The 22,556-nt window shown below is 53.6% G+C and overlaps 7 protein-coding genes across 7 annotated transcripts; 2 read left to right on the forward strand and 5 right to left on the reverse strand.

Annotated features, from left to right (window-relative positions):
• Positions 1-1,466: 1,466 nt before the first annotated feature.
• Positions 1,467-3,091, reverse strand: KVR01_008251 (uncharacterized protein). Its single transcript, XM_044785423.1, has 2 exons — positions 2,707-3,091; positions 1,467-2,589 (listed from the first exon to the last, which is right to left on the reverse strand). The coding sequence occupies exons 1-2, from the start codon at positions 2,921-2,923 to the stop codon at positions 1,565-1,567; spliced, it is 1,242 nt and encodes a 413-aa protein (XP_044643229.1). The 5' UTR covers positions 2,924-3,091; the 3' UTR covers positions 1,467-1,564.
• A 3,847-nt stretch (positions 3,092-6,938) lies between these two features.
• On the forward strand, positions 6,939-8,976 carry KVR01_007793 (uncharacterized protein; the record flags this gene model as incomplete). The annotated part of the gene is made up of 5 exons (XM_044793816.1): positions 6,939-7,329; positions 7,366-7,817; positions 7,873-7,998; positions 8,032-8,889; positions 8,920-8,976. The coding sequence occupies 5 exons, from the start codon at positions 6,939-6,941 to the stop codon at positions 8,974-8,976; spliced, it is 1,884 nt and encodes a 627-aa protein (XP_044642771.1).
• Positions 8,977-9,647: 671 nt separating this feature from the next.
• On the reverse strand, positions 9,648-12,412 carry KVR01_008276 (proteasome regulatory particle lid subunit RPN3). The gene is made up of 3 exons (XM_044787356.1): positions 11,622-12,412; positions 10,209-11,536; positions 9,648-10,145 (listed from the first exon to the last, which is right to left on the reverse strand). The coding sequence occupies exons 1-3, from the start codon at positions 11,899-11,901 to the stop codon at positions 10,002-10,004; spliced, it is 1,752 nt and encodes a 583-aa protein (XP_044643254.1). The 5' UTR covers positions 11,902-12,412; the 3' UTR covers positions 9,648-10,001.
• Positions 12,413-12,955: 543 nt separating this feature from the next.
• On the reverse strand, positions 12,956-15,887 carry KVR01_007919 (uncharacterized protein). Its single transcript, XM_044794868.1, has 2 exons — positions 13,684-15,887; positions 12,956-13,615 (listed from the first exon to the last, which is right to left on the reverse strand). Exons 1-2 carry the CDS (start codon positions 15,475-15,477, stop codon positions 13,358-13,360), a joined length of 2,052 nt encoding a protein of 683 aa, XP_044642897.1. The 5' UTR covers positions 15,478-15,887; the 3' UTR covers positions 12,956-13,357.
• A 137-nt stretch (positions 15,888-16,024) lies between these two features.
• Positions 16,025-22,372, forward strand: KVR01_008325 (uncharacterized protein). Its single transcript, XM_044794890.1, has 2 exons — positions 16,025-20,239; positions 20,302-22,372. Exons 1-2 carry the CDS (start codon positions 20,175-20,177, stop codon positions 21,047-21,049), a joined length of 813 nt encoding a protein of 270 aa, XP_044643303.1. The 5' UTR covers positions 16,025-20,174; the 3' UTR covers positions 21,050-22,372.
• KVR01_007910 (uncharacterized protein) lies at positions 17,035-17,949 on the reverse strand (the record flags this gene model as incomplete). Its single annotated transcript, XM_044783073.1, has 1 exon — positions 17,035-17,949. One exon carries the CDS (start codon positions 17,947-17,949, stop codon positions 17,035-17,037), a length of 915 nt encoding a protein of 304 aa, XP_044642888.1.
• KVR01_008210 (uncharacterized protein) lies at positions 21,204-22,172 on the reverse strand (the record flags this gene model as incomplete). The annotated part of the gene is made up of 3 exons (XM_044789519.1): positions 21,204-21,724; positions 21,921-22,010; positions 22,079-22,172. 3 exons carry the CDS (start codon positions 22,170-22,172, stop codon positions 21,204-21,206), a joined length of 705 nt encoding a protein of 234 aa, XP_044643188.1.
• Positions 22,373-22,556: the final 184 nt, after the last annotated feature.

Consider the following 22,556-nt stretch of genomic DNA (forward strand, 5'->3'; position numbering starts at 1 on the left):
ACACAAAGAACCAACAATTGCCCTGATGGTCAAGGGACCGGACAAGTACTTGTGCAAAAATATAATTACGATCTATGGATTTCTCATCATGAAATGGGACTGATTCTGATCTATTTGTTCAGTCAAAAAAGCACTGAAGAACAAGAGGCATGGTGCACTAGGAGAGCCCCAGGCATTTCAAACAGCGCCCACCCATGTCGTGGGCGGCCTAGATTCCGACCACACACTTTTTAATGCAAATATACCGGTATGCTCTCTGTTCTTTTCTGGTGAGAATCTCAGATTTAGTATTATATTTAGATAGTATGTAGTTACTATGTTCCAGTTATGTCTCAACCCCCCCCCCCTTCCCCGGCAGGCTCTTCAGGCATCTTCACCAACGACGGGCATTCGGATGAGACCTAATGCAGTCCATGATGAGTGCCGGTCTTGAGTATTCCCATTTGAGTGCAGAAATTCAATATACAGCTATGGCTGATGAGTAGTAGTGCTGTTACGCAGCACCGCAAGCCTTGCCAGCCCTACACACAGTACGTCCACCTGCAGTCTTTATTCGTGGAATTCAGTCTAGTGATTGACTGCGTGAAAATTATTTAGCACAGTCTCCCTAGATAGTGTTGCTATAATTTCAAAGGCCCTGCCATCTGAGCGCGATCATTGATTGAGGAGCGGACACTGGATCAGAGATGAACGATCGGCAACACCGTTTTTTCTGTCAACCCACTACCAACCTATCAGCAGCCTGTCAGTCAACAGCCAAATGTTTTCGTAGTCTCAAATACCCCAGTAACAATTTGGGTATCCCATCCGCGTCAGTGAACGAGAAGCACGGCCGCCAGGGCCAGCAGTAATGTTTAGAGGCCCTCCAAGCTCATATTCGCAAGGGACACCATTAGGAACGGCGTTTTAGATGACATTCTGTCCAGACATTCGGTACTCCTCGGACGTGTCGAGCCCGGCACCCTCCCAGTAAATGGTTTTGCGAGACCGCAAATCTTCGCGCTGGTCAAGGTGGAAAGTGATGTCCCTGATGGAAAGAGGGTCAAGCATGTACAGGTACTTTTACATGTGGTGGCCCAGCTTCAGGCCCCCATTCACTGCCTCGACCTACCTACCTAGGTAGGTACATATGTGAAAGCATGTGTAAATTGCCTATTGCGACCTTGCACGGATCCACGAAAGGAAGGTCTCACCATTAAGCCAGTCCACTCGAGGCCTGGTAAACACGTCCACCATTCACGAGACTCCCCTGCCGCCCTGCCCCAGGTTACGGACCGGGCCAAAGACTCAGAGCAGAGAGTATCAATCTCTGGAATGTTCCTGAGCCACAGCTTCCCTAATCAAGGGCAGCTTCTAGTCTCAAAAATAGATTGGCCCTGTTAAATCTTTCGGGCCAGAAGCCGCCGACAGGCTCGTATGTCTGAAAATAAGAGTTGATAGTGGTGATTCCTTTTCCAGAAGCGTCACTCGACTCTTTCAGACGGCATCACAAATTCATAGTACAAGTTCGAAGAGTGATTATGTTAGTGCTCATGTTCTCAAGGGTACCTAGGTATATCTGTATTTAGGCACATGTGTGTGTTATGATTGCTGTCCGCGACGGTGCGGGCTGGGCGCAATTGCAGCGCCCATGCATTGACCGAGCCGGACGAGAATCGTCACAACGACAGCCACGCGATCGAGGCTCACGACAACAGCAGCCCGCCACCAGCGGAGCTTGAGAAGGCACTTCGCAGGCAATGATTCGCCTGCGATTTCGCTCTTCATCACTTATCCTCTGTCTCCTGCCCTCATCTTCCCAGGCGCGCTGAAATTCCTTTTGTGCGCTGATCACCCTTTCAAATCCTTCCTGTATGCTTGTATGCTCCCGTATCCTGAATTGGGCTTCTTCATGTGCCTGCTGGTCGTGCCGTTGGATCTCGCTAGCTGTTTCCTTTGCTTGCTGAAGCTCTTGGTCTCGTTTCTTTTTCGCGTCGCTCTCCGACTTCTTCACAGCTTCTTTCACTTTTTCCTCGATTTCAGCTTTCTTCTCATTATCCTTCCGGATGCACTCTCTATCCCGCTCGCGTTCACGTTCTATGCCCTCTCTGACCTGCCTGGCGATATCTTCATCGCGTTGCTGCTTTTCTAGCTTCTCTCTTTCCTCTCTTTCCTTGTTTTGTTGTATCCTTGTCTCAACCTCCTTACTAATCTGGTCTCGCACCTCTTGTTTCTCCTTTTCCTCTTTGGCCTTTCTTTCCTCCTCCTCACGTCGTTGCTGCGTGGCTGCTTCGTCGATCCGGAGTTTCTCTTCTCTTAACCTCCGGTCTTCAGCAGCCTGCTTTTCTTCTTTCTGAAGCAGCAGGCGCGCGGCTGCTTTATTGATCCGGTCCTCTTCGTCCTGTTCCTTCTTCTTCTCATCAGCTAATCTCTTGTCCTCGTCCAGGCGCTGCTTTGCAGCCGCATCGTCGATCAGGCGTCGATCGGCGGCCTGTTTCATCCTCAAGTTATCCTGTCTCCTTCTCTCCTCCTGCTCAACTCTCTCTCTTTCTCGAATAATATTAGCCAAAAGCAATTGGGCGGCCTGCCGATCGCTGTCACGAATGGAATCTTGGAAGACTTGTTATTTCACATATTCGGTATGTTATCCATTTACAAGGACTCGGACACCGAAACGATGTAATTGATCAGAGCCTGTTAAAGCCGGACTTTCAGTGGGGAACTTACTCATTTCTTCATCCATGTGTTTTCGACAGTACTTGACGTTCGAGTGCTTGGAGTTCAGACAGAATGGTTGTTGAGGAGTATGGGCCTTGCAAGTATGGTTATCACAATACCGTGATAGTCCCGAAGGTCTGCCACTCCTGTTTCTTAAAACTAGGGCTCTCCTACGGCATCCATTCTTTTGACAGTATCTGTTGTGCGTGCTGTTAAAGGAGCCCATAAGTAGCCTTGAGAAGGAGGAGCTTTGAGGTAATGGTGCCAATATATGCTCCAAATATCGCTCAGACTGAACACAAATATGTCAAGAAAGTTTCAGCAGCGGGGGACCGAGAAGTTCCAGAGGATCATGCAGAGTTTGATGATCCTTCCAGAGAGCCTTGTATTTATGGTAGCTGGGTAAGTCAGGTCCTCAGCCTGCCTCAGCGTGTGATACAAGGCAACCAGTCCCCAGAACCCATCTTGGCAGACCGGCGGTCTAAATTAAAGCAAGTAGCATGCACAGGTGGGTTCAAAACTGGTACGGAAGTTGAAAGGCTCTCCAATAGACTCGCGCAACTTGCGAGCCTTATTTCTGGTCTCACATGTTGGAACAAGCTGGCACGCATGGTATGCACCTCGTCAAATTGACCGGTTTTGAAATCGCAGGTACTGTTTATGCAGCCTGCAAGTCAGCGTTGTATGAGCCACAACTCATCTATAAATGGCGTGTGCCGTGGAGGGGGGGTGCGAATAACGAAGTAGGGACAGCCTGCAGGCTTTTGTAAAGAAAAGAGGCTGAGCGTCATGGTCTTCCAAAAACCTTGAGCCAGTATTCTGTTTGTTGGTGCTTCTTGAGTTGCAAGGTTCTTCAGAATAAAACAGTTCAAGCCACTGCGAACCTTCCGCAGCTGCTCACTGACTCTTTGGTCTCTCCAACTTGGACAATCCGGTTCAATGGGGCGCGGGGTGGTCGTACCCGCGAATGGGGGTGAGACAAATCGAGCTGACTCTGCAGGAGCTGAAGGAAAGCTCAGCAGCTGTCGGATCATGGGCGACTTTATGATCTCAAATGCATCTTTCAGGACCCCAGAACGTGCCAAGGTAGCCTGACTGACTTCCTCCAATTCAGGAGGATAATCGGCGTGATCACTCTAACATACCTAGGTACGCACTTTGGGCTGCATACAAATTGTCCATGATGGACCGCCACCCTGGGTTTCAGTTCTCAGCCGTGACTGGTTTCTTCCAGCACGACCAGGAGCCCGAGGGACCACGATTTCGAGCTGCAAGTAGTCCCATGCCCAGTCAATCAAGTTGCCCTCGATCTGACGTGACTCTTTGATATTAGACCACACTTCCAAGTGGTTTCGTTTTTAATCCCCATACATATAAAATATACATAGCACCTTTATATAGTAATAAACACTTAAGATTTAACGTCTAAAGAAATATAGTATTAATAATAGTAAAAAGAGAATATAGTATATAGGTATATAGCTAAGCTTTATATTATATAGATAAGGCTAGAAGGTATCACTTTTAATAATACCGTATTATTAATATAAGTAACCTAAGGGCTAATTTACTATAATATTAGAGTTAAAGCTAATAAAATAGTTATATAGTGAGACTAAAATAGTCTTAAAATAGCCCCTATAAGAAGAAGAATCCTATAATATAAGACCTAATAAGCTAGCTTTTTCCTATTAATACACTTAATAGCTACCTAAATCTACCCTTACTAGGTAAGCTAGCTCTAATAAAGTTAGCATATAATACCTAGTATTAATTCTTAAGATACTCACATATACTATAATTTCTATCCTAAGTATATAGCTAATAGAATAATAATATTATAATAGTAAACTTATTTAAGAAAGCCTTTTTATATAAATTTTATAAAAAGATTAAAATCTTTTTAAAAAACTAAGTAGAGTTTATTTATTATATATTAAATAAATATTATATAAGGAAAGTGAAAGTTTAAGTATTTAAAAATTAAATTTTTTTTTTAAGTATACTACTTTATTATTAAGGATTTATTTACTTTTATATAATATATAAGGAATATAGTGGAAAAGGGAGCCCTATAAAGGAAGCTAGTAACTCTACTATATATAGATAAGTTTAAGGGTATATATTAAGTAATTATTAACTTTATACTTAAGGTATAAGCTGATAGCTAGTCTAAAAGCTGAGAAGACGATGAATAGATAAATATATAGTTGAATAAAAAATACAATGTGGCCGAAGCCACCACACTTTCAAATCTCGGGCTACTCCCACCCGGCAATTCTTCGGATGATGAGAACGGTTGGGAGAGCTTTCTCGGTCGTCTTCGCCAGTTGAACCAAGAGGGCAAAGCCAAGTACAAATTGTTCTACTATATCAGACACGGCGAAGGCGACCATAATATTAAAGAGGCTGAGGTTGGCAGGGAGGAGTGGGAGGTATGGGTTCCAAAGTTCCCTCGTTCTATTTCTCAACAAGACGCTGATCAAGGTCTCCAGGGTCACTGGGCTCGGCTGGATGGCGACGACACCAGGACTTGGGTAGACGCCTATCTGACAGAAAAGGGAAAGCAGCAAGCGCTTGCTATCTCAACTTTCTTGAAAATATCAAGGGCACAGAACGGTATGCCAGTCCCAAGCAGGCACTACACAAGTCCTTTGGCACGTTGTCTTGAAACGACTAGCCTGGCTTTCTCGGAACATAAGGGCACGGAGGGGCTCAAAGCAATCGTAAAGGAAAACTTACGAGAGCGCATGGGAGTTCATACCTGCGACAAACGCCGCTCTCGAACGTGGTGGATACAAGAGAATTATCCGTCATACCAGATTGAGGATGGATTTGCGGAACAGGATGAACTCTGGAAGAGTGATACTCGCGAGTCTTTGGGGGAACATGCTCTGCGTTTAAATGAGGTCTTGCAGGACATATTTTCGAACGACGAGGAAATCACAATTTCCTTGACTTCTCATTCAGGGGCAATTAGGGCCTTGTATGCTGCCATAGGTCACAGAGAGGTCTGGATAAGCCCCGGAGCCATGGTCCCTGTGCTCATCAAAGCTGTACCAATGTAAGGAAGATCTCGAGAGGTGCTATTGCTTGGAGGTGATTTTCTTCTAGAGCTGATCTATAAATGCTGGTGCTATTTGATACGCCTCTTCGGTGTTGCTGCCTTTCAACCTCTTTCTGGGTGAGGAGTAATCACATGTGACCTTTGATAATGGCCCGTTTCCCGGGTGCAACCAGCGAAGTTTTGATAGAAAAAGAAGCTTACTGTGGCGACATCAGGCTATATTCAAAACCAAGTCCCGTATGTCCTATATAGCTGAGACTGATCTCACGGGCGCAGATATCCGCCTTATATGGTCTCCTGCTTCTTCGAACGCTTGTTGCCAAAATGTCCCGGTGACAGGATTGAAATTAGCCTGAGCCTCAGATGCTCGCACAGGTCCCGGACATCTGGACACATGAGAGCCAATTTTGGAGCTGAACTCAGGCTTTGCCCCCGCCCTCGCAGTCATTTGTACACCTAAGCAATTTATGAAGCCCCCCTCGCTGCCTTGGGATTTTATAAGCGACAGAGTCGTGCGCCCCTCCGCCGCGGCCGGATCACCCATCACCTTGAGATGCCACTCTACGAGTGAATATGCCAAGCCTGGTGGATACAGACAAGGTGTCTGGACTCTGGACTAGTAATATTTAAAGTGGATAAGAGCTCTCAAGTGCTGACATGCAGCAAGGCAGCCTGAGTTTCTCTCGGGGATTCGGCGCTGTCGAGTGGAGATCGCGATTTCTGACTGAGCCACCCCAACCAAGTACCCTGTCAAATCTATAGCAATCTCACCGTGTGCAGGGGCAAGCAGCGGCCTATATCTAGATTGGTGACCTTCCCACTATGTATGTCTTGGGTGCCACTGTCGAACTACGCTCGCACTCGGCAAGAAACAATATCCGAAGGGTCAAATAGTACAGTACCCTGACATTCGGTACATACCCGAACCGGTAGGTCTTCCACGTTCAGTCAATTCTATCCAGTGCTTCTGGGCTTTTGTAAATCCAAATTTTCCATACAGGTACACTTGGGTAAGGCCACACATATTTGAATCGTGGAAATGTCATTTTGTTCAGAATGAGAAGCACAAAGCGAAGACAAACATATATACTGATCTAGATACGGCCATAGGTAGCGAAAGACCGAATTTCCCAGCGAAGCCAGACTGTATATCTCCCCAATCAGTCTAGATACAATGCCAGTCTCTCGATTTTGCCCACGCATAGCCGTCTTCCTGTTCGGGTTTTGGTTCGCCATCCAGGCCAACTCGTTAGGATTTGCAGTCAGGGATACTGAACCTGCCGTCACCGTTGTTAACGTGACAGAGGCAGCAGGCGCTCCCCTCCAGGACGCAGAAAGGCACCAGCTGACGGACGACGTGGTTGATCGTATATTGAGCGACGGGGTTCCGGTTGGTTGGGCCTCGCACTTCGCGTTCGAGGATATCCTCGGTTCGAGTGAGCGAGAGGAGAGTGCAACAAAGGCTTGCAAATCATTCCCTGGCGATTCGGACTGGCCTACGGATGATGTTTGGGACATTTTCGATCAGCTCCTTGGCAGAGCCCTCATCCCAACCAAGCCTTTGGGTGCTCCTTGTTACGATTCCGAATGGGGCGCGAAAGACGAGGCCGAGTGCGCCAACATCATCAGCAATGCCACCAACACCGAGTTCCTCATCACTGATCCTACCGCCAATCTATGGCCCATTTTTCAAGGCCGCACCTGCCAGCCCAAGAATGACACGTCCGAGTCCCACTGCACGATCGGCGGCTATCCAGAGTATGCGATCAACGTCACTACTGTTGCGCAGGTACAGCTCGCCATCAACTTTGCCCGTGCGGCCAACTTGCGCCTGGTTATCAAGAACACGGGGCACTGTTACCTTGGGAAGTCACTAGGCGCCGGTGCGTTGAGCCTGTGGATGCATAATCTTAAAGACATTGACTTCTTGCCTGATTACGCCGGGCCCGGGTACTCTGGTCCAGCGCTGAAGTTGGCTGCGGGAGTGAGCGTCAGAGAAGTGTACCAGGCTGCCGAAAAGCACGGGGTTACGGTTCTAGGCGCCGTCAGCCCGGTAAGCTCTATCTCGCGAACGTGGCAATCTTGACTTGACACTGACGACGTGACAGACTGTGGGATTTGCTGGTGGCATGATCACAGGCGGAGGTCAAAACCCGCTTGCTGGGATATATGGCATGGCCGCCGACCATGTCGTCGCCTTCCAGGTCGTGACTGCTGATGGACGGCTGCGGACAGTATCCGAGGATGAAAACCCTGACCTTTTCTAGGCTCTGCGCGGCGGAGGTGGTGGTACCTTTGGTGTCACCATGTCAGTCATTATCCGCGCACACCCCAAGATGAACGTAGTCACCGCAAAGTGGGCTCTCGATATTTCCAACAATGACATGGATCAGTTTTGGAAGGGAGTGAGGAAGTTTTACGACGAGTTCCTCGACTGGACGGACGCTGGCATATACACCTTCTACATCATGTGGCCGACCCCCCAGCTGAGCATGAATTACTTGTTTGCCCCAAATCATACTCTGGAGTCGTACAACAAAGTCGTCGCCCCTTTCTTCGAGTTCTTAGAGGCGAACAACATCTCACTGTCGACACCACACCAAGCCAAAGCACACACGTCTTTCTATTCTGCATACCAGGCAACATGGGGCTCAAACAATTTCCCCGCGGGCCTCGACAACTCAATCCCCGGAAATCGCCTCGTGCCTCGCCGTAACTTCGTCGAAAAGTACGAGGAGACATACGCCCTGATGAAATCCCACGTTTCCTCCGGCAAACACTTCTTGGGCTACCACAACGCACCCAGCAACGCCGGCCCGGAGATGGGGAACCAGGACAACGCCGTCAACCCTGCCTTCCGGGAAATGGTCTTCTTCCTCGTCACCTCCTCCAACCGCTCCGCTGATCATTCAACCCCGGAAGCCTTGGCTGCTCAGAACAAGTATCTTCAGGACGAGGTCCTTCAGCCGTGGCGCGACATCGCCCCGGTCTCTGAGGGCGGCGGGACGTACCTCAATGAGGCGAGCGTTGGGGAGCCAGACTGGCAGGAGAGCTTCTACGGAGGGTTTTACCCCAGGCTGAGTGAGATAAAGCGCAAGTGGGACCCCAAGGATGTTTTCTATGCCGTGACCGCGGTAGGCAGCGAGAGGTGGGAGGTGCACGATGGAGGCCAGGGTCTCCCGACACAGAATGGAAGGCTATGTCGTGTCTAGTTGTGACAAGGATGGAGATATCCAGTTGCATGACAGAGTCTTGGGCCAACGCGATCAAGTCAGGCAATATTCCAAGCCCAGCGCTCGGGTTTTGGAACGCACACCATATACGCCCGCACAGAGTGATGCCGTGATCATATTGAACATGTGAACAAGGCCCCATAGTACACCGTCTGGACGGTTAGTCCCTCTATGCAACATTACCTAGGTAGCCCTCGCGAGCTGAGCCACAGAAGAGGAGGCCCGTCATTCAAGAGCATAGTCATCTCTACTCGATCGAAAAAGCGCGTCACTGGCCGTGGCCTACACAGCGAGACTTCAGGTACATCTCGGCAGAAACAAACACCCTGATACGTTTCACAAGCGTTGACATGGCGCTCTCCGACCTGGCTGGTATGTCAACAGCACATGCACACTGACAAGAATCTCATTGATGGGCCTCTCACAGCCCATGTACGTCTATTGCGTCACGCGATCAATTGATACCATGAGAGATACCCCTGTCAAAAAAATCTCCTTGGGCTATACACAGCCGGTGACACCCATCGCTAGAAGGGGATATGGCCATATAGTGCTAGGCTTTCTACATCCCAGGATAACATCAAGTAAGCAAGACGCATCATTGTTTGTGTCGAGAATCATCAACCGGCCAGGCCGGGACCAGGCAGTGGTGTTCACAATCACTCCGACTCCATTGCTAGCGCGATGGCTTTTGCCTATTCTGCTAGTCTATCCATTTACCTCCATCGCCAGTAGACCTCAGGGTTCGTAACCGTGTTTCTGTCGGAAATACAAGAAGAGTGTGTTGGTGGGCCGACGCCGAAACCAGAACAGCCGAGGGGGTGAGCACATAAAAGAAGTAGACTGTGAGTTGGTATGGGGGGTTTGGGGAACCAGCAGCAAGCAGCTTTGCGAGTTCAAAGAGGGGGTGAAAAGCCAATAACACAATGTATGGATTTTATTACACGTCAAAAATGTCTGAATCGTCTCATGTGCACTTCCTCCCGTGCTCCCGCAGTCTCAACTCAAATACCGTCGAAGTCTCCTCCGAGGTCATCGTCGTCGAGGTCACCCTCCTGTATATCGTTGGCCATCTCCCGCTCCCTCTCTCGTGCTTCCTGTGCATTCTTGAGCTCGAGCCGGTGCTGGTTCATTGGGAACCGCATTGCCTGGTTCGTGGTTTGGTTAGCAACTTGACGTCCGATTGGTCGCGTGAAGCAGGAAGGTCTCACCTTGACACTCTCATCGTGCAGCGCCAAACACGCCCTGATACGGTCGTGGAAAGCCTCGGTCGGCTCTCTCGTAGCGTAAATGTCGCCCGTCTCCTTGCTCTTCATGAAGCCGTGCTCACGATCCAGTGTTGCCTCGATCACGCCGTCTCGGATCGCCTTTGCGACAATGTACTCAGCCGATTCCTCACTTCCGAGGTGGAGGCGGATGCAGATGTCCCGCAGTGAAATACGCGAGTATGACAGCGACATCATACGGATGCCGGTCTTGATAACATTCTGTCGGAGGCGCAGAATCAGCGTGTAGGTGCCGTCCCTGCGGAAGGTGTCGGCGTGATCTGCGATGGTCGTCTCAAAATCCTCCAGGTTGCCAACACGTACTGCCTGCACGAGGAGGAAGTAGGGGTGCAGAGCCTGCTCCGTTGAAGCAACTCGGAATGTTGCACGGTCGGGGATATCTCCCATCAGCAGCTCGACAACCATCAATAGCTTAGTGGCAGTCTGGGAGAAGCCCAGGGCGCAGAGGCTCGAAGGCGCCTTGCGGGTGGCAGCAGTAAGGTGCTCGTGTGCCTCGGTGTAGCGCAGCTGGATGGCGCGGATGCGGCCGAGGTAGTAAAGGAAGCGGGCGACCTGGTTGTTGGCGGCGTTCTCGGGGAATTGCGTGTGCGACACAAGCAGATCAGCCTGGCTTATGTGGGACATGAGGAGATAGTTCCGCAGAAGCAAGACAATGACCGAGGCCTGGATGTCGATGTCCTTTCGCAGAACTGCTGTTCGCAGAGCCGCCAACAGGGTGGGTCGAAGGGCAACGATCGGAGACTGTGGGGAGGGAGGCAGAGGCGCAATGTTCTCGCAAAACAAGGAATAGTAGAAGTAAACCTTGGCAGAAAGCGAGTCTAACGTCCGGCGGTTGAGAGTGCGAATGCGGTCGGAAAGGTAGGAAGAGAACTGGGCACCATGCTGAAACTGCTTAGAGTCGAACAGGTATACCTGGATGAGAATGCCGAGGAAGATGTCTATTTCGGGGATGACCTCCTTGGTCTCCTTCTTGCCGCCGTTCTTGACCGAAGCCTTGGAATCAACGTCCATGGCAGAGTCTGTCGCTGACTGCTGCCCTAGAGGCAGGTGCTCCTTGCCAAGTGTAATCAAGAGCTGTTTTGCCACATTTCCAGATGTGACTGTCGCGGGGAAGGTCTCGACAATGACCTGGGCGAGGATGTCTGGGGTAAGTTGTTTGCGGATGGAAGAAACGGATCGCAGGGCTCGCAGGGTGAATCGCGCGTCAAACAAGGCCACAGCTCGGTCGAGGAGGGCGAAATTGCTCTTAACATCTGCGTCGGGGTGGTGTTGTCAGCATCGTGATCAAGTGCAGTGACAGAGAGGGCACGAGTGGGCGATAGGGGATGTGCTCTTTACCTGACACGGCCTGGGCGACTGGGTCGACCTTGTCCTCACCGTCCTTCTCGGCGTCGTCCATGCTTACGTCTCCGTCGGCGTCGTTGGGAGGTTGCGAGGATGACTGCTTCTTGGAGATGGGCACCACAACGGTCATCTCCTCATCGCCATCCTTGGCACCCTGCTTCCCCTTCCCCTTGAGCGATGATGAGTCGTCCTTCATATCGATATCTTTGCTGCCGGGGTAACCGCCGTTCTCGACGGGCTCCTTCCCGTTTCCGTTTGGCGTCTTGCCGGGCATGTCGGAGGACGTGTATGTGGGCTGGCTGGTTGGTGTTTGAGACGAGGCTCGGTCAACGACGCGCAGAAGCTGCTGGCGGCTGGAGGGAGAACTGGGACGGGCTGGAGGCGGCTGGCGGTTCGCAGAAACGCGCTCAGGAAAGCGGAAGCAAACGAAAATAGACCAAAGGTTGGCTCGTGCCGCTCAGGTCAGCTGGAGTCAACGGGGCAGGCTGGACCGAGTCTACAGAAGCTTGACTGCTGGCCTGGCTGGGGTCGTCAGGGTTGATGGTTCCAACTATGGCTTCTTGGACTCGACCGCCTTGCTTTGCTTGTGGGTGGATGGATGGAATGGGGTTGGGATGTGATGGGGGGAATAGATAGATGGGCGGGATGGACGACGTCGGGTTGAGGTTGAACGGCTGCAGAGAGACGTCGTCCAGAGCTCATCAAAGATTGCCAGCGGACAGCCGAGCGCACTAGCCAGGGGTACTTGGTCCTCGGGGTGGTCTGGAGGCTTGGAAGAAGTACCCTTGGTACCTAGGTATCTGGCCCCAGCCCAGAGCAGCCTCAATCGCGTAGCCTGCCCCAAGCCCAGGCGCAGGTGGCTTCCGGCCCCGGGCAACACCTGGACCTCGCCTGGGCAAAAGTGGGTCCCTGGTGACGTCTCGACATGCTGCCTGCCTGCCTCCCTGTCAGGCGCCTTGTCAGCAGCTGCTCAGCCTGTCAAGCTAGCAGCCAGCCAGCCCAGCCTACATCATTCCAATGTCGTTACCCGTACCGGCCAAGTCAGATGTCAACAGCTACTTTAATCACTCTTGTGGAGACCACACTCCGGATGAGAAAGGACGTCGCAACTTCCTTGACCTTTGACAAAACCCGGATGCATATGAACCGCCAGGTCCTCACCCCTCATTCGACCCTCAGAAGCGGTCCAAGCTCCTGGCTTATCTCGACCTGGCTGGCCCACTTGGCACTTGGCTGGGAATGTGCCGCCATAGAGGACTCGCTATAGAGAGGCTGACAACGTGGACGCCCAGCCTGCTATATCAGCATCAACTTTCACGTCCGAAAGGTTTTAGAAATACTGATAGACTTTGCCATCATGCGGATTCAAGAGACTGGTCAAGAAGCCTTTACTAGTTCCTTGGATGGCCCGTGGAAGACTAGGCGATAGTTGCGGGCCAAGCTCCTTATAGACACTCCCGATTGTGTCTTTTCTCCTTAGCCCTGCGATCCTGCCCATGCGCAATGACTTGCAAGTCAACGCGCCTAAACCTAGACGCCTTTCCGAGACCATTGTCTCCCAAAACCATGTCGTGCCTCCCCTTCTCTCCCTTCCTAGAGCCTTGCAAACTTTGGGGGGGGGGGGGTGTGGACATCGCCTCGATGTCCATTTATTACTAAAACAAAACCCAAGGTACTGCTCTTTGTTTCACAGCTTGTCGCATGCCCGTTGCGCACCAAAAGTTTTCCCATTAGAGGTCGCCCTTGCCCGGCATGACCTTGGCAGCCTGGATCGCACTCATCTTGGTGATCCAGCCCTGGGCGGGCAGCACTTTGCGAACCGTGCGGAGCTCATCCGAGGAGTAGCCGGGGATGCGGATGTTGTAGGTGCGCTCAAGCACGAGCTGGATGTCACGGATCTCGAGAACCTTGGAGCCACGCTGCTTGGCATTGCTGCAGGCCGCGTGTAAAAGTCGGTCCACAAAGCTGTCGGCTAGGTTGAGGATAGACTGACGCGGCGGATTAGCGCCAAATACAACATGCTTGCGGGGCAGGGTGAAAGGGGATGTCTTCTTACCTCCTCGACGTCGGGCGTCAGAACATTGCCCTCCTGGCCCTCTGCCTGTCCGCCGCAGACCTGGCGGACCAGGTCGTCAAGCTTCTTGCGGTTGAGGACCCGCTCTCCCTCCCCCTCTATCTGGACCACGGGCAGCTTGGAAATCACAGGATTTCCCATGACACCTCCAGCTATACCTCCGCCACCGGTATACGTTGGCCGGCCGGGGGCGACTCCGCCGGCGCTTAGCGACACAGGCTGAGGTGGTGCAGCTGCCTTCTCGGGCAATTGCTTCGGGATGGGGAGCTTGGAGTTCTGGGTGAGAGGCTGAGGCTGTTGGGTCTGGGGGTGGGCGTGAGGGTGCCCGGATGCTTGCGGTACCACAGTGCCCATGACGCCTGGCGCGCTCAGTGGGGTGCCGTTTGGACCTTGCGGTGTGCTCTGCTGTGGTGCCGACCCTGGAAGAGCGCCTGACTGCGACCCGCGCTGGTTTGCGAGGCTGAGGGCGGCCTGGTGGGAGAGAGACCGAGGCCCACCAGTAACTGGAGTTGCCATTTGTGGGGTGCGGACCTGGGTCGGCGTACCGGCTGATGGTAGACCAGAGGCGGCTGCTGCAGACGCGATGGCTGTGTTGACCGGGGGTGGGTGTGGGTGCTGCTGAGTCCCAGGTTCGACCTTGATGGGTTGCGACGGGGCGCCTGGGGCCGGCTGTGTAGTAGGGACAGGTGAAGCCTGGGGGGCTGCTGAGCTAGCAACTTTGGCCTGCTGCGTCTGTGGTTGAGGTTGCTGTTGCCCTGGTTGACCGTTCGCGCCTGTCACTCCACTAGCATTGTTTGCCGGCTTCGCAGCGTCGACCGCGCCTGGCTGGGAAGGTTGTTGTGGCGACGGGCCTGGTCGCGGCGGCGGGTTTGCACCGGTATTCACTGCACCTCCATTCGACGGCGGCCTTGCCTGTGGGTTCGCGGACTGTGCAGCGGCCCTGCGCTCGTTCTGGCCCTTGCGGAACTCCTCGACAAACCGCTTAGCATCCTGATAGGCTTTGACGATCTGCTGCTTCTGCGAGTTGATACTCTGCAGGTTCTTCTGTTCATCCGCCGTCATGGCCGTTCCCTTCGCTTGCAAGGTCCTAACTATGGTCTCGTTGCTCTTCAGCCTCTCGGTGGTCGAGTGCATCTGCATCATGGCCCTCGAGTACTTCTCCTTGTTGGTGGCTGACCACTTGGCAGCCATCTCTGGACCCTGGGACTCCACCTCCGGAGGTGGGATCCACGACATGGCCTCTATGTGCTGCTGGATCTGGCGCTGGGGTTGGCCCTGAGACTGCGCCTGCGCCTGCGACTGTGCCGGTGTGCCTGCTGGCCCGGTAGTCGTGGTGGTCGACAGGGTCTGGCTGGGCTGGCTGGTCCCTGGGGCAGGTGCTGCCGAGTTGGCACCTCCTGCAACCTGACTGTTGCCAGCCTGCGCATTCTGGCTCTGCTGGCTCTGCTGGCTCTGCTGGGCCTGGCCTGCAATGGAGGCGCGCTGCCTCTCTCTCATCTTGTTCAGGAGCTGGCCGCTGAACTCTCTGATCTTCTGCTCGGCCTCCCTATGATGCGGCGAGCCAGCTGGAGCGGTCCCCCGGGCCGCCCACAGCTGGCCGAGCCCCTTCTTGTATCGCTGCCTCTCTTCTGGGCTCAGTTGGGCTATACTATCCATATTTTCAGGTCGGAACATCGGCAGTGCTTTGGCCCCAGGGCCATTTGGCTGAGAGGGGGGGTTGGCATTGCCGCCTTGGCCACCCTGAGGTGCCTGGCCGGGCTGGCCAGCAGGATTCATGGTGCAGAGCTGGAACCACTCTGGATGTTGAAGTGCGCTTACTCCAGGCTGGCAAAGAAGATGGTTGAGCACAAGGGCGTTGGGGCGCAGGTCTTGTTGATGGTGGTCTGGGGTGTGGAGGTCGGCAAGGCTCGGTAGGAGAAGGAGGGTCGAGAAAGATGGGTCGAGAAGATCAGTCGGCACTAGAAGGTAGTGCAGGAGCCGTTGTTCTTTGATGGCTGGTAGCTCAGGGCACGTGAATCACAGTAGTAAGGGTATTAAAGAGAAGAAGGGGAATTAATAACGTGTCAAGCGTGTTGAAGATGAATCAGGCATGGATAGAGGCACAATAAGGTGGCAGTCCTCATCGATAGAGCAATAGAGCAATATGGTGGTTCTGGGCTGGAATTCAGGTGCACGAGCCCCTTTCCCCAGTCGTGCGGGACATCATCGGCTGAACATGCTCCTGGTCAGGCAGTCAGGGTACCTACTGAAGTACCTAAGGCTTCCAGGTGTGCTCACAATAACGCGCTAATAAAGCACTCTATTCCCAAACCTCATGGAAGTGAAAGAGAAAAAAACCATTGTGCCCATCAGTCAACAAGCAATTGTCCCTTTTGATAAGTGCTCAGAATGAGTTCCATACCTTTTCCAATCCAAGACAAGGATAATTGTGTTTTGCAGCAATGTAGCTGTCCCAAAGGTCAACGGTTCATACGGGACCTACCGTCATCACTGTGTGCTGGTGGTCAGTGTATGTGAGCTCGTCACTGTAGCTCTGCATCCCGGGATCTGGACACTGCCATCCTCTAGAATCTAGGGATGGCCATTTAGGAAACCAAGCATCTATTAGCCAGAATAGAGTCAATTCTCCATTTTTAGGCTGTGTTCAACTACCCACAGAGGCTCATGTACCTAGGCAACCGTATCTATACCCCAGACTAGGAGAAGTTCAACACATAATCTCGTTCATCATAAAAGCCATAGCTGAGTCTCCGTCCAAGCACCACGTCCCCGTTCGCATGCTTCCACAAAGAAAAGAAAAAGAGTCCAGCTGGTCATACACTATGCATATAAGGTCCAACAGCCTCCGCATACCGGACCCTCGTCCCCAGCTCGTATCAATTTGAATACAAAACCTAGGCAAAGATTCAAACGAGAACACGCCGTAACACCCAGACAATGCAGTTTCCATGCTCGTATACATGCTATGCCATGTCTGGGAAATATCATGATGCTCGACTGAAAAGATTAAGAGGTGGGGGGGAATCATCGCTTGTGGCAACCCAGATTTTAACAGGTTTGCTCCATAAATTGGCATTTTGGCATTTCTTCGCCGCCCACTGCCATGGGCTTCATTTCTTGTTGTAAAATCCAGTGGCTGTTTTGGGGGACTCTATGCAGTGTATCCTTTTGAGGCAGCGAGTAAAAACGGCTGAAACTTTTGTACAAGGCCAGGCTCTCAAGCTCGTCATTCGAATTGATGGTTGCCCGGGATGATATCTTCATATGAAACGCCGGTCCTTGCTTCTGCGCTCCCGGCCAAGTTTTTGGAACGTATTGGGTTGGGACTCACATCTAAGGCGAGTCCACTTCCATGGTCATGTAAGCATAAAATGGCAGCTCTTTGGCCAGCTTTTCTGTAGCCTCCATCTCCTCCGGGGGCTCGTCGATCTCGTCGATCTTTGGCGGTGGGTCTTGGAAGATCAGACTTCGGCGGTCGCCAACCCGCCTCTTGAGACGACGGGCACTTGAACCGGCCTGTTCAAAGTCCAGACAGTGTCGGACATCCTCGTGGTCGCTGTCGCTCCTCTCGCTCATGGTTCGCTTGCCCATGCTGCTTATACTCCGTCTTTTTTGCCGGTCGTAGGCACGTTGCCGCCGTATTGCTTCTTGGTGTTCATCGTCGCTCACATCGGAGCTATCTGACAAAGGATCTGGATCCGGGCTGCGGAAGTTCAGGTCACGGAAGTCACTGATGACGTGACCCTCGATGTGCGACTCGCTAGGGTCCGATTCGGCATACTCAATGAGATGAGGCTGAAGAACTTCATTCCGGTCGTCCATATCGTTTTCTTCGAAGTCGCTCATCTCTTCAATGTCAAGTTCGTCACTGGTAATAATGGTGGCATGCAACACAAAAGGGTCTGGTGTCGTAAGACCAGGTGGTGATGACAGAAGCGGTGAGCAGGGCCCGTGATCAATGTCCGATTGATCGGCCTCAGAGCCTTCGGCCGGGGGGTCGGAAGAACGAGGAGACAGTTCTCCATGCCGATTTGAGAATGTAAAGTTGAATTGGCAGTTCTCGAAAGGAGTGAAGTTGCTTGGCTGAGGCAGCGGGTCCCGTGGGCCGGGATTCGGCCCAGGACTGTCTCTTGTGCCGTTCTTCTGGCCGAAGAATGGAGGGTGCGGCGTGGCCGTAGGGGTCTGAGGCGGAGACGACGGTCCCACATGTGAAGGAAATCTTATTTCCTTTGGCGTAGCAGGCCGCATGATGGGTGGGTTGGGTGGGCGGGCAGGCGTTGGCGTGGGAAGCAGAGTCGGTCTCTGTGATGCAGAGATACGGGCAGTGAGTGGGCCGACTCTGTCCAGCTAATGAACAGCAGTAGTTTGTGACGACCGTATTGTCGATTTCGATCGGCCCGCCACAAGACCAGGGATGTGCCGCAACGGGAACCAGTGGATGTGCGTGTCCGAATGAACAAATATGTCGTGTGTTCCGGGACTTATCAACGGTTGCTCTCACCGACAGTGTGGGGTAGGAGAATCGCGGGGTGAGGGAAGAGCGGGCCTCAAGGTGTCAGCACCCAAGGTATAAACCTCCGGCTAGGAGAGACGGACAAGCTTGGATTGACGGTCATGATAGTCTCCGTGGCGAATCGGGTAAGAAATAGGGAAACAGAAAGCTGATTGTGTGCAGCACAAGCCCGTTCACCCTCTTGTGGGGGTTGAGATGTATGGCAAGCGCAGAGCCTGAGCCTGAGCCTGCGTCTTCTCAACGGCGACGCTGATTTGGGGGGGAACGGGGAGACGAGAGCGAATAAGTAGGCCTAGACGTCAGACGTCGGGCTTGTGAGGCTTGCGAAGGACGGCTGTCGTGCTGGTCTCTTAGATAGCGTTGCAAGGAGATGCCTGCACCAGGGCGGCAGCCGATGTCGTCCTTGCAGTATTGAGGAAAAAAATAGGCCCAGAGGTGCAGAGCAAGCAATGGCCGATCAGATTGGAGTGTAGCCGTGCAAATCACACTCTGGTTTCCCACCGCCTCTTAGCCTGGAAACCGCGAAGCTAGGAGCGTGTCAAAGACTATGCTCAGTGGCCTGGAACATAGGATCGGGTCGAGAGAACAGCAGAAGAGAAGGAGAACAAGAAGATGAAAACCCGTGGGGGACAACAATAGGAGCGGAGGAGGGACAGGTGAGGGAGCAATCGGGCTCCGCATTCAGAAATCGGCGGTGCATGCAGGCTCCGTCCTAGGCGCATTTCGAACGATGCCGGTGCGATTGAGGCTTCTGCTGGCACGGCACGAAGCTTTTCGTGCGGCAATTGCCTGGTGTCTTTGCACACGGACACAATCGAAGGCCACATCGCAGCCAAAGCTCACGGTGGCCGAGGCCGTGGGCAGCCACTCACTCAGTCCCCGGGTTGGTGGGGCCATGGATAACCGCTGCGAGGCATTCTGGGGCCGCCAGACAATGGTGTTGTTACGGGGTGGTCGACTGCAAGCCGGTCGGAAGGGGGCATGGCGGGCGGCGAATGGCTGAGGCCAGAAGGGTAAGGCGTGATGCTGCTGTGTGATGCCAGCGCATGGCGCCCATCTGCCAGAGTTGCTGAATCGACTCGCTTGGCGGCTGCAGGAGGGCTGGGGGCAGAATCTCGCTGGTCAGGCCGGCCGGGACGGGCTGGACGGGCTGGACGGGCTGGACGGGCTGGATAAGGCATGAATGTGTAAAATGTCGAGCGTCAGGTTGCAGCACTCGCCGTCCAATGGACAGGGCAGACGGCCAATTGCACGTGCAGAAGGTTCCAAGGTGGCGGCTGACGATTAAGAGCCTGCAGGAGGGACGTCGGGTTGGCTCGACGCCGTGAATCGCTTCCGTCTGTCTGCCAGTCTGCCCTGTCTGCCTGCCTGCCTCCCTGCCTCACCAGACGGAGGGCAGCTCATCCTGGGGGGGTGGAACCTTACCCCCCGTCCAGTGCCTGCTTGCCTTGCTTGCCTCCCAGGTTGCCTGCATGTGCCTGGCATGTAAGCTGGTACCGGTAGACTGGAGCGGTTGTCGCCGTTAGGTGAGATGGCAGTATGGGATGAACATCCGGTCACGCCTGTCTGCCACAGGCAGATGCTCACATCCACATTATCAAACATGTCGTTGAAATTAGGTTGACAGGAGTGGAAGAAGGGATGAAACGGATAGCCGAGCCACCGTCCAGGCCCAGGGTGATGTCACGTATCGACGGAGCAGGTGGGTTCTGTTATCGATAGCGCGTGTACGAGAGGGCTGAACTCGGCTCCCCGTCAACATGGCAACACAAAACGTCTTTTCGGTTCAGCATCATTTGTGATTTGAACTTTCCTCACTCGCCACCTGGAGCAGCCGATCCGAAGCAAAGCTTCTTCTTGCCCGTGTGAAAATAACATCCCTACCTCGGTCCAGACTCCGCCACGTCGCGGGTCAGCCTGCGTCTGTCTCAACCAAAGTAAACAGTCTGTCGCAAACACCATGACGCTCCTCGCAGCTCACCTTGAGCAGATCTCCGCGTCTTGCCAAGGTATCGACAGCCTCCCGTACGTGCCCAGCCCCAGGAAACAACGCACAGGCAAGTTGCTGACGCAGCCTGGGTCTCAAGATTCCCTCCTCCCAAGATCTTCACCAACGCCCTGCTTTCCAACCACGACATCACCTCACTGATACGCGACACCGAAACTCATGAACGCGCCCTGTTTTCTGTGCCCCCGCCACCGCCGCCAACCGCGAAACCCGAGCCGCAACCCGAGCAGAGCAAGGTCTCGCGTCGGCAGACCGTCTTCAATGTCGCTGCTGGCGAAGTCACCACCGGCGCACCATCATCCCGGACCGCAGGCAACCCACGCCGTAGCACCGCCGTGGCGGCCGTGTTGGGCGGTGACCTCCATGCCAAGATCACGCGGCGGGCGCCAGCTTCAACCCGCGCCCAGGCGGCGGGCGGAGGGGGCGATGTCGACATCGAGGTGCTCCTCCAGGGCGCCGAGAAGCTGTGTAATGTCTACCCGCTGCCGGGCGCACTGGAACGGATCCCTGAACTGCGCCAAAAGTGGGCGAACCAGAGCAACACGCTGGCCTATTACGAGGCAAAGGTTGCGGAGCAGGCAGAGAGGCTGGTCAGGATGAACAAGCGGCCCGATGATTTTGGCGACGAGGACGAAGACAACGATGCGGATGAGGGCGAAGACGCTGTCGACAGCGGCGTGAACAGTGGCGTCATGGACAGTCTCATGACGGAGGAGGACTTGAGGAGGGAAGAGGAGGAGGTCAGGGGGCTGGATAAGAAGAAGAAGGAGCTCCAAGAGAGGCTCCGGGTCATGGACAAGGACCTGGGCGGGCTGCTGCACATGTGAAGCGCGAGGCCACGGAGAGGGCTGCCCGCTCATGACCATGCCCGCACTTACAGCCTGTTACCCGCCAGACGAGGTGTTATGGGGCACGGGAACTGCTTCGGAGAGTCAACGTGGCTAGCAAATTAAATGATACCCAAGCTACAACCACCTCTCTCTACGCAGCCGACTTGGCCCGAACAAACTCTCCGAGGAACGCCTCGACGTCCTGCGCGCCACCGATCTCGAACCGGTCATTGATGATAAAGTGCGGCACGCCTTGGATCCCCTTGGCATAGGCCCACTCAACCGCCTTGTCGACCTCCTGGCCGCCCTTGCCCTCGTCGAGCCACTCCTTGGCCTCAGCCCTGTCGACGCCGGCCTTTTCCGCGGCGTCGAGGAGCGTGTCATGGCTGGTGACGTCGCCACCGTCCTCGAAATAGCTGTGCATCAGCGCCGCCATGAACTGGCTCTGCACGTCAGAGCCCTTGGTCCTGGCCAGCTGCGACAGGCGGTGGGCGTCTCGGGTGTTGCCAAGCTTGCCCTGGAACGAGAAGCAGATCCCCTCCGACTGGCCCATCATTCTCATGCGCTCGGTGAGCATGGGTAGCCTATCAGCGCCGAACTTTTGGGCCATGCGCTCCTGGACGGGCATGCTTTTACCCTTGGGCAGCGTTGGGTCCAGGTAGAAGGGCTTCCCTGGACGTGCGGCGCGTTAGTGGAGTTCTTTGCTTACTTCTCTGGCAAGCGCCTTTTTATATGTAATATCTCCTCACGAAGCGCAGTCTCCCGGGGGTGGCCTCGGCTGGCATGCAGGTGTCCTCAGATGCTAGCAGGAGCAGGACAGATGGGGAGACCCGCGAAACGTGAGGAAAGGGGCGGTAGCGTGGCTTACAAGTGATGTTGAAAACATCCTCCGAGGCGCCAGGGACGGTTTTCTTGTACACGTCAATGGCGCGATCCAGCCGCTTCCTGCCGAGGTAACCTTTTCAAAAATTAGTCCCGGGTTGGTAGATGTCCACCTGGATGGAGCTGAAGGTGGTGGCTACTCACAGAACGGGCAGATTGGATCGCTCACGATGTCGACGTTAAAGGCTGTCATGGTGGGTCTCCGTGGCTGAAACAGCTTTTTGGTGGATCTCAACATGTATGTATGGGACACGGCCAACGTTGGGGTGAGTCTGCGGCGCTGCGCTTTGTATTTACTACAAATACACGGTCTTGAAGATATCCACTTGAGTAATGACTTGAGACAATTGTAATGGTAATATAAAAGGCCTTCTCGGCGGATATATAAGCTGACAAATCGCCCGGGCGTGGTCGAGTTCCGGTCCGTGGGGTTTGAGCGGGTTGCGGGTCGGCGATGTGCATGGAACATTTCCGCCCGTCCACGAACGGCAAGCGTCCGCACTTTGACACCAGGCATCTATCTACGGAGTACCTCGGCACAGGAGCTAGATGTTATTATTGGGATGCTGTCCATGCTGCCATGTTGTGCAACCAGCTCAAGCCTTCAGCCTGCCTGCCAGCC

Source organism: Diaporthe batatas (genome assembly GCF_019321695.1).
Source record: "Diaporthe batatas strain CRI 302-4 chromosome Unknown Contig00009, whole genome shotgun sequence".
Taxonomy (NCBI): domain Eukaryota; kingdom Fungi; phylum Ascomycota; class Sordariomycetes; order Diaporthales; family Diaporthaceae; genus Diaporthe; species Diaporthe batatas.